The 9,633-nt window shown below is 42.9% G+C and overlaps 1 protein-coding gene across 1 annotated transcript; it reads left to right on the top strand.

Annotated features, from left to right (window-relative positions):
- The first annotated feature begins 618 nt into the window (after positions 1 to 618).
- Zcchc9 (zinc finger CCHC-type containing 9) lies at positions 619 to 9,153 on the top strand. Its single transcript, XM_059276209.1, has 5 exons — positions 619 to 1,024; positions 5,100 to 5,250; positions 5,414 to 5,506; positions 7,511 to 7,579; positions 8,894 to 9,153. Exons 1-5 carry the CDS (start codon positions 641 to 643, stop codon positions 9,010 to 9,012), a joined length of 816 nt encoding a protein of 271 aa, XP_059132192.1. The 5' UTR covers positions 619 to 640; the 3' UTR covers positions 9,013 to 9,153.
- The last annotated feature ends 480 nt before the right edge of the window (positions 9,154 to 9,633 follow it).

Genomic DNA, 9,633 nt, shown 5'->3' on the forward strand with positions numbered 1-9,633 from the left:
ATGAAATTTGTTTTACCATTTGAATCATTAAAATGGGATAATTGAAAATGACTTAATACCATTGGACTACCCGTGGTAATCACCCTCATTAATAAGACTATCATGTGACTGCAAACACTTTATATACTGCCTTAATTTATAAATCTCTCGGGAAGAACTATAAAGACCAACTTAAAGGACAAGACTTCTGTGTTCTTACTAACGTGCTTCACAATTTGTCGAACAGAAATGGCAAACTGAGCAAGCAGTTTGGGAGTAAGTAGCCTGGGATTTAAAGGTAGGAAAAGAAACAGCCAGGAAAACTGCAGGGTTTGAGAAGACCATTCACAGTATTTACATGTGATTTCTAATTTAAAAATCACGTCAAAACTTGTTACTTTCTAGTTTTAAGCAAATGTATATGCCTTTTTCTTCAACTGGAATGGAACTTCTCTGATCAATGCCAAAATTATTTTAGAGAAATGTCTTTGCAGCATACCATGTGTTGATGCAGATAACTAAGTAAAGAGTTTTAATGATTTAAAGTTTGAGATAGGAGTATTTTTGATAATAATGACCTGTCTGTATATCTTCAGCTTTTAATTAATTGAATATTACTTGTTCTTATCTTGCAGATTGGTAAAGTGCCTTTGCTGAAGTCATGACCAGATGGGCTAGAGTGACTACCTCGAATAGTAAGAGACCCTTGTCTGCGACATCATGGGAGGACATGAAGAAGGGGTCTTCAGAGAGCCCAGACCACAACCTCCCAAAGCATAAACAGCGTCAGATCAGTAGGCTGTCCCTTAAAAATGATGCGCCTCAAGGAAAACATAAAAAGAACAAAAAGAAAAAAGAGTACTTAAATGAAGATGTGAATGGATTCATGGAATACCTAAAACAGAACTCGCAGATGCTTCGCCATGGAGAGTCTATCGCGACAGACAGCCAGGAAGTACGGGAAGAAATCGCCGTGGCCTTAAAGAAAGACAGTCGACGGGAGGAAAGACGGTTAAAAAGACAAGCAGCGAAGAAAAACGCAATGGTGAGATCACTGTGTCTGTGTGTCGTTTACTTCTTTGTGTAACTAGAAACTCGTCCATCTGCTCACACCGTACGTATTTTAACAGAGTCCTAGTGCATCTTTTTAAGGCTTGTGCTTTTTAGCCTGTGTACACACACACACACTTAATACACTGGTTAGTTGTCGTAACCACACTACACAGATGGTCGTATTCCCATAGCACAGGCAGGAAACACAGAAGTCTGTCCAGGTTAAGTGAGAGCCACTTGGTCAGTGCTGGAGGTGAGATTCAAACTGAATTCAAAGGCTATGTTTGTCCTGCCGCTGTCTTCTGGTAACACCTTTTCAAAAAGCTGTTGAAAAAAAAAAAAACTGCTCGATAGTTAAAGATGGTGCCCGTTACTTGGAAGGAGTGGCCATTCTTCTGCTCTTATCCATAAAATATCCATTCACGAGAAAGAGGTTGGGTCCATGTAATCCTCTCTACATGAAAGTTAAGGCATCTCCAAGACTTGTGTGTGGCAATGATAGGTTTCAGACGCTGAGGCAGCAAACCTCCCCGGGTTGGTGGAGGCCAGGCCCCTTGACTTCACAGCCAGCCCTTGTGGCTCCCAAGCTCATAGCAGTCCTCCTGGTGAGAACGGAATACAGTCGTATGCCACTGTGCCTAGCCAAAAGCCATGTCTGTGTGTGTACATTTGTGCTCATGCACGTGTTTGTATGTGGTTGGTATGTGGGTGGCTGGAGGTACAGGTTTAGGACACCATGTCTAGCCAGAAGCCATTAGTGTGTGGTGCATGTGTGTAAGCGAGCAAGTGCATGTGTGTGGAAGCCAGAAGACAACTTCAGGCGTCACTCCTCAGGTACCATCCACCTTGTTTTTGAGACAGGATCTTTTGCTAGCTCTCACTGGAACTTTCTAGTTAAACTCTACAGGCTGGCCAACAGGCCACTCGCCTCTCCAGTAGTGGAATTCTAAGCGTGCTTTGCCACACTTGACTTTTTTTTTACATGGTGTCTGAGGCTTGAATTCAGGTTGTCACGCATGTGTGGCAAGCGCTTTACTGAGTCGTCTCTCCAGCCCTGAAAGACATTTTTTGAAAGTACATTTCTTTTATCTTACCTACCTTATGTTTGGTTTTTTGTTTTTGTTTTCTTTTTTGAGAAAGGGTGTCACTGCAGCCTTGGCTGGCCTGGATCTGGCTCTGTAGACCCACTGGCCATGAAGTGACAGGGATCTGCCTACCTCTGCCACTCGAGTGCTGGAATTAAAAAGTGTAAACATTCTACCAGAGTGTAAACCCCTGATTTAATCTGATGATGATGATGATGATGATGATGATGATGATGACTGAAAATAGAGTCTTCTCTCATACAATACATCCTGATCAGTTTTCCCTCCGTCCACTCCTCCCAACTCCTCTTCCCCTTCCTTCTCCCCCAGTTCCACAACCCCTCCATTTCCCTTCAGAAAAGAGCAGGCCTCCAAGAGACAGCAACCAAACAATATGATAAGACAGGGCACAGCCCTCATATTGAGGCTGGACGAGGCAACCCCACAGGAGGAAAAGAGTCCCATGAGCAGGAGAAGAGTCACAGACACACCGGCTCCCACTGTTAGGAGCTGAAATGAAAACACCGAGCTGATAGCTATAACATATGTTCACAGACCTATGCAGGCCCCATGTTTCAGTCTCTGTGAGCCTGTATAAGCCCTGCTTAATTGATTCAGTGGGCCATGTTCCCCTGGTGTTCTCCATCTTCTCTGACACCTACAATCTTTCCTTCCCCCTCTTCCATGGGGTTCCCCAAGTGTCAGGGACCCGATGGACACTTCCAATTTAGACTCTCTCTCGGCTTATGTCCAGCTGTGGGTCAAATAAACTTTTATATTTATGGGTGTATTGCCTACATGTATGTCTATGAACCACTTATGTGCCTGGTGGCCTGGGAAGCCAGAAGAGGGCATCGGTTCTCCTGGAACTAAAGTTACAGACAGTTGTGAGCTCCAACCCCCTCTCGTGGGTGCTGGAAATGGAACCTGGGTCCTCTGGAAGATCAGCAGTGCTCTTAACATCTCTTCAGACCTAATTCCGCAAAGAGACATTGGTTATCATAATGCCAATTAGAGTATTTTGTTTACACCACCCGTGTAGACAAAACCTTCAATATTATTTAGTATGGTGTTTGAACTTTTAAAATCTTTTCAATGTAAGAAAATAGTTGCTTTTATTTAAGTGGTTTTTTTATATAAAACACAATTAAAATTAGTGATGGTGGGTTTTGTAGCTCCTGATTAAGTCTTGTCTTACTTTTGCTTGTGGTTTAAATGCCATTCTGCTGCTTTTGGCCATTTTCCACTTAAATGTGAGGTAGATTGTTAGAGGCATTAGGTTTTTGTTTGTTTGTTTTGAGATGGGGCCTTGCTATGTAGCCCTGGCTGACTGGAACTAGCTATGTAGACCAGGCTGGCCTCAGACATAGGTTGACTTCTTGTCCATGCCTCCCATGGCCTGGAGTTGCAGACATTCGCCACCACACCTGACTTCTAAATGACTTGAAATGGTTTAGATTTCTTCCGTAGTACGTAGTTCTCAGAAGAGACCTATTTTTGGAAGTCATGTAGTCTGGGTGATGTTTTGAATAAGCCGATGCTCTTTAGTCTATGAAATCTCTCAGTGTAACTGTGGTGGACAAGCATCTCCATGTGTTAGTGGCATGTCCTAGAAACAAAGTGAGATGGATTTCCCCTTCCCATAGTTTACCTAATTGTCCTTTTAACATCTTAATATTTCTGCCATTTAGAACTTCTGTTTTGGATGATAGTTCTGACCCACCACATACTACTGTTTGGAACCAATGTCAACCACTGTTGCATAGTCTCAGATTTCCTTTCTGCTAGTCACTTTAGTAGAGACAGCACGTCAGATGAGATCTATTGCTTTTCCTCTTGTGAACTATTGGCTATAACAGGAGTGCAGTCTACCATGACATCAGGGTCTCTGGCCTCGCCCAACAGACCGTGACTTCACTTAATACTTCTCTTCCCTCCAGTCCCACACTCCTGCTGGACAAAGCTTGGGCCATTGCTTCATGGAATCAGAAACTTCAGGAAACCCCCACCATATTTTGATGGACTTCTGTCTATAAAGAAGCAGAATCAGGCAATACCAAGTTTTGCTGGATTATCAAGGCCTCATTTTTTTGAGGCAGTTGGTTGCATAAATCTGTTCGTGTTGGCCATGCCAGTGTCCCCATTTTTAGGAGACTTTCTGGAACAGGATTTGGCTGGTGATGGTGACGTGACCTTTTCTTTCTGACAGGGTTTTTCTTTCATGTCATTTGTCTAGCTGTTCTGTTTATGTGAGCAGGTAACTATTCTAGTGATTTCCTGACCTCTCCATTCTTAGGGGCGACATTAGACCTGTCCTGGCGAGGCAGAGCAGTGGAATGGTCCTCAGAGCTATCCTTAGCATTGTGGGTCTCGGATGCCATAATCTCTCAAAAACCCACACCTTAATGATGCTTTGGTGCCTCCCGGCACTGATGAACCTTGGTTCCTGGCCAGCTCCACTCAGCCTTTCGAACACAGTCACCTGCTTGACCTACTCAGATAGCTCAGATCCTGTGATGTGAATCATAGTGGAGACACTGAACCCAGCTTCAGTCAACTATGTGAAATTTAAAAATACAGGCAGTAATTTGAGTGGTCTTTTTTTATAACCATTGTGTGACTCCTCCAGAGGCCTCTTCCCCAAACATACGCTTTGTTTTCCGGTGCAGGCATCCTCAGTAAAAGATGTTTGATCCATATTTGTTCAGTTCCGATGAACAGTTGCCTCCTGCAAAGCCATTTATAACTCTGTGTCTGAGACTAATGGATTAATGGGATTAGTTATCAGAAGCACTTAAGGTGATGTAATAGAAAAATGGCACCTGACCATTTGGGGATATGGAAAGCACTTTCTTCTACAGATGCAATATATGCTTTTTCTTTTAAACTTTAAAATGCAAAATAAAGATAGTTTTGGTGAAAGGGTGAGTGAAGGCAGGAGAGCAGCTTCACCACGTGGAAGCTCACGTTTTGTTTTCTCAGGTGTGTTTCCACTGTAGAAGACCTGGCCACGGGGTTGCCGATTGCCCGGCTGCACTGGAGAGTCAGGACATGGGCACTGGCATTTGTTACCGCTGCGGGTCCACAGAGCACGAGATCACCAAGTGCAGGGCCAGCGTGGACCCCGCGCTCGGTATGTTCTCTTTCGGGTTCTTGTTTGGTGCTGTGGGAAGGTAACCGTTAAATAGACAGCTTGGTAAAAAAGATGTATTTTCTGTGTACGGCATTTTAAAGTAATGTGAATTATACGACTTGTCGTATACTCAGTACACTAATGGGAACATTGATTCTTACAGGTGAATTTCCTTTTGCAAAGTGTTTTGTCTGTGGAGAAATGGGGCACCTGTCCAGGTCCTGCCCTGATAATCCCAAAGGAGTCTATGCTGACGGTGAGTGCCATTGTCCTCTGTGTCCGAAATGTGTGCATCGCTCAGAACTGTGATCTGACCTTTTTTAAAATCTGTTTTTAAATCCATTCTTGAATAGATGAAACCTTGAGTACCTTTACCAAGCACTGTTCTGTGCTGGGCTATTTGTGTACTGTAGTTTAATTTATTGATAAATCAGGGAAAAGCTAAGGGATATTCATACTACTTGATTGAGCATTGCTTGTGAGAATATATTAAATATCTGTTGGTGTCTAAGCACAACAGAAGTGGAGAAAGTGTATCTCAAATTAGTAAAAGATTTGAAAAGCTGTGCCGTGCGTTAGTGCCATCCCAGCGTGCCATTCTGCTGGAGTGTGTACACACTCTTCTGTTTTGTTGTGGTATTTGTTTCTGAAGTCTCTCCTTAGGCGTGACCTGGGGCTTCATGTAATTTCTTGTCTATGTCTCAGTTAGTGTCTGAGGGCTACAGGAGGAAATTGTCTGTAATACAGTGGCTGGTGCCAATAGACCCTTGGCATCTTGGTGTCATGGCTCGAGGTCTCCCTCCTTAGGTCCAGTGGAAAGATGTGTGGCTCTTGGAGTCTGTCTTACACCTGTCCAGCGGCAGGTCCCCAGCCAGGTCACGGAACTGTCCTTGTGTCCAGTGGTAATCACTGAATAATGGAAATAAGGAAGTTAGATTTCATTGGTTCTAAGATGCATTTTTTTTTCATTTTTATATCTGAAATCAACTATGTCATACCATGGGTGGGTCTTACATGATTGGTATCTTTTTTGACTTTCTGGAAGATGTGTAATGACACTCTTTACAATCAGTGATGTTTGTTCACACTGACCCTCCAAGACTGCTAATAAAGTTAACCTTGAATCAGGGATTAACCATAGAGGTATGGAGGACCCGGGGAGCTGGATAGAGAGATGCACAGGAAGTAGTAGGGAGGGACTTGGCGATTTCGCTGGGGAAATCTTTTGATCTGGGAAGCCTGGAAAGGCGGGATCTGCTGATGGTTCCTCTGCTACTGTTTGGATCGGTCAGGTTTTTACCCCAATATCTGACTCCCGAGTTTTTATTAATATAGAACAAGTTAGGTAAACGCGTCAGTGGTGTCTTAGATTTGCTCAGTTATGGCCTTTATCTGTTTTAAAGTAAATGCATCAGTCAAAGGCCTCTTCTGTTCTCACCATTGCGTAAAGAAGGGTCTTGGGCCTGGGAAGCTGACTTATGAGCAAAAATGGCGTGGCATGGTGAGCAAATTGGAGAGTTTTCATTGTTCCCTTAAAGCAAGAGGCATGTATCCCACACATGTGAGACAGGTTTGTATCCTGTGGGGATGTTTTCTGAGTTGACTCTTCACACAAGCCTGATTATGAGAAGGCCTGACTGTTATGTGTAGCCCTGTTGTGGAAACCACATGTTGTAACTCGCCATCCTGCAATGTTGCTTAAATTAGACAGACAGGGGTGTGTTTTTAGGTTAGCAGGATTGGCAGATGGAAGGCACAGAACCAGATTTCCCTGAAGTAATGACTACCCATCTGACCTATGTAGTAGAGCAATGGTGTTTACTAACCTGTGTGTGTGTGTGTGACTTACTGAGAAACTGATAGAAATATGGGCATCGTTCTGTGTGTTGGGTGTGTGTGTGTGTGTGTGTGTGTGACCCTATACAAGTTTTGTTTCCAGGTGAAGGCTCCACACCTTGACTGTCTCTCCAGGAGTAATCTCTAGACTTCTGTGCCATAGGTCTTGGAAAGATGACTTCTGTCTCGTGTGTCTCTTCTCCACTTCTCTCTTGAAGGTCAGGTACAAGAAGCAGCTCCTGAAATTCGGGAGTGGCAAAGGAGTTTTAGCAGGTGTAACAGTACCCACCCAGCTTCCTGACTCCAGCTGCCTTTAGAGTCATCAGCGATGTGTAGACAGGAAAATGTTCACCAGTGTTACAAACCCTGGGTCGGCATGATATAATACTCAATGACTCTGTTTTTTTTTTTTTTTTTTTTCTAGGTGGTGGCTGTAAACTCTGTGGCTCTGTAGAACATTTTAAGAAAGATTGTCCTGAAAATCAAAATTCAGGTGAGCTCCTAGGCCTCTATCTATGAGGGTGTTTCTCTCTGTGCTCGCTGAGTTACATTAGTAATTAACTTGTAGAGGCACTGTTGACTGCACACAGCTGCTTTGGCCCACGACAATGACAAGTCAGCACAGTCCTGCGTCCCTGGACCTCAGGTCTGTTCTCAGGGTAAGAGAGCTGGTAAGCTGCAGAACTCCATTTTGAAAAGCATCTTACAAGCTTTGGCATTTGCTCAGAAATGGAATTACTTATACTAGAACTTACTTTGTTACAAAAAAGTATTGATTCCTAAGGTAAAACTCAACTACAAAATTAATTTTCAACACTCATAAGCCTGAGTGTCCTCGTGTGCTTTGCTTTGTGTGTTCTAAAATGACTGTAAAGCTGTTAAACTTATTAAAAATGTGTTATCAACACAGCATCTGCCTACTGCTTTTTTCCTCTAGTGAAATATTAGCCTGGATCATTAAAAACTTCTCATGTTCACTGTTACATGCAGCAGACTTCTAAGAAAGTAGAGATCATGATTCCCTTAGCCAGAGTTAGAATAGAGATGGATGTTCTTGTGTTAATGAACACAGAACAGGTCTGGGCAGGTGGCCAGATGGCACATGGACCTGAGTTTGGTCCCCAGAACTGACTAAAAGTTGGCTGTGGTGGTTGCAGGCTTTAATCTCAGCACTGGGGAGGCACAGAGAGGTGGATCCCTGGGATGCATTTCCTGGTCACGGTTCATCACCGAGTCTCCCCATTCTTACTTTCTTCCGCTAATGTTTTTAAATGCTAAGAAAGCCAGGAGTTCTTGTTTATAATCTTGTCTAGAAGGAGATCATCTTTATATGGTGTAGGCTGTGAGATTGAAATGATGAAGTGGGATTTGAATTCTCCCTCCTGGGAGGATTGCCACTTCCCAAATGACAAAACTGACAAGCAGATGTTGTATAATTTCACAGGTGGAATCTTGTGCATTTAAAACTAATGCCTCCTAAGTCTTGCTGTTTACGGGCTCTTGGAATTCATTGACTCTTCAGTGATGAACTCTGGGAAAGAATGAAGGAGCTTTCTCGTCAGTTTGTGCATGGCAAAGTAGCTGCTGCATTTCCCTAATTGGGATGAGAAATTGCCTGTGGTACTCAGAAATCAAGGGTTCTAATCAATTACAGAATTGCTCACTTTCCTGCGGTGATGGAGGCTTCTCTCCTTGTGATTACGCATGTCAAAACTAGTTCCTTTGCTCAACCGATAGCACTCTAAGTGGAAATATTTGATTACTGTTGGTTTTATATCTTGATTTTTTTTTTTTAATTTCTCTACAGATCGAGTGGTCACAGTTGGTCGCTGGGCAAAGGGAATGAGTGCAGACTATGAAGAAGTTCTGGATGTGCCCAGACCACAGAAGCCTAAAACTAAAGTACCCAAAGTTGTCAATTTTTAATAAGAATCAGTACTGTTGTTAATCACCACCTCACTGTTACTTTCCAAAGTAGGCCTTTACAGGCCAGAGCCAGGTGCCTGTGGAGACAAGCCTGTATTACAGACAACACTCTGACCTTGGCGGGGTCAAATTGCCTGCATTCTGTCGCTCAAGGAGTATGGGGTGTGTGTGTCTGTATTTGATACAGATTCTGTTAGCTCAGGTTGGCTTCAAACTAGTAACCCTGCCTCCATGCCCTGGGTCCTAAGGTTACAGGCTTGTGCCTAAGAACGTCATTTAACAGATAGAACTTGGATGTAACTAAGTGACTGTCACCTCTGTAAATCTAAACTGTTCATCAAAACTGATCACCCCTAAACAAAGCACACAGCTTCAAGTCTGTGAATAAGTAGAATTTTGTTATTCTTAATTCAGAGTGTCAATTTATTGTAATAGAACATTATTTATATGTTGTCACAAAGTCTGTAATTTTTAGTACCAAATAAAACCTATGAGCTGTTTGTCTATATTGAAGTGGCCATTGTTTGTTACTCTCATTTCAGAGTCCCCTTGGAAACAAGTCTTCATAGGGATAAACAGGAATCTGTTTAGTTTTAATACAAAGAATTAGAAATTACTAAT

This window comes from Peromyscus eremicus, chromosome 11, assembly GCF_949786415.1.
Source record: "Peromyscus eremicus chromosome 11, PerEre_H2_v1, whole genome shotgun sequence".
Lineage (NCBI taxonomy): Eukaryota > Metazoa > Chordata > Mammalia > Rodentia > Cricetidae > Peromyscus > Peromyscus eremicus.

Bases quoted from the DNA above. Each gene is read 5' to 3' on its own strand.
- Zcchc9 (XM_059276209.1), top strand. From the start codon at position 641: ATGACCAGATGGGCTAGAGTGACTACCTCGAATAGTAAGAGACCCTTG. The intron at 1,025-5,099 runs GTGAGATCACTG...TTGTTTTCTCAG, and splicing joins CAGCGAAGAAAAACGCAATG to GTGTGTTTCCACTGTAGAAG. The intron at 7,580-8,893 runs GTGAGCTCCTAG...ATTTCTCTACAG, and splicing joins TCCTGAAAATCAAAATTCAG to ATCGAGTGGTCACAGTTGGT.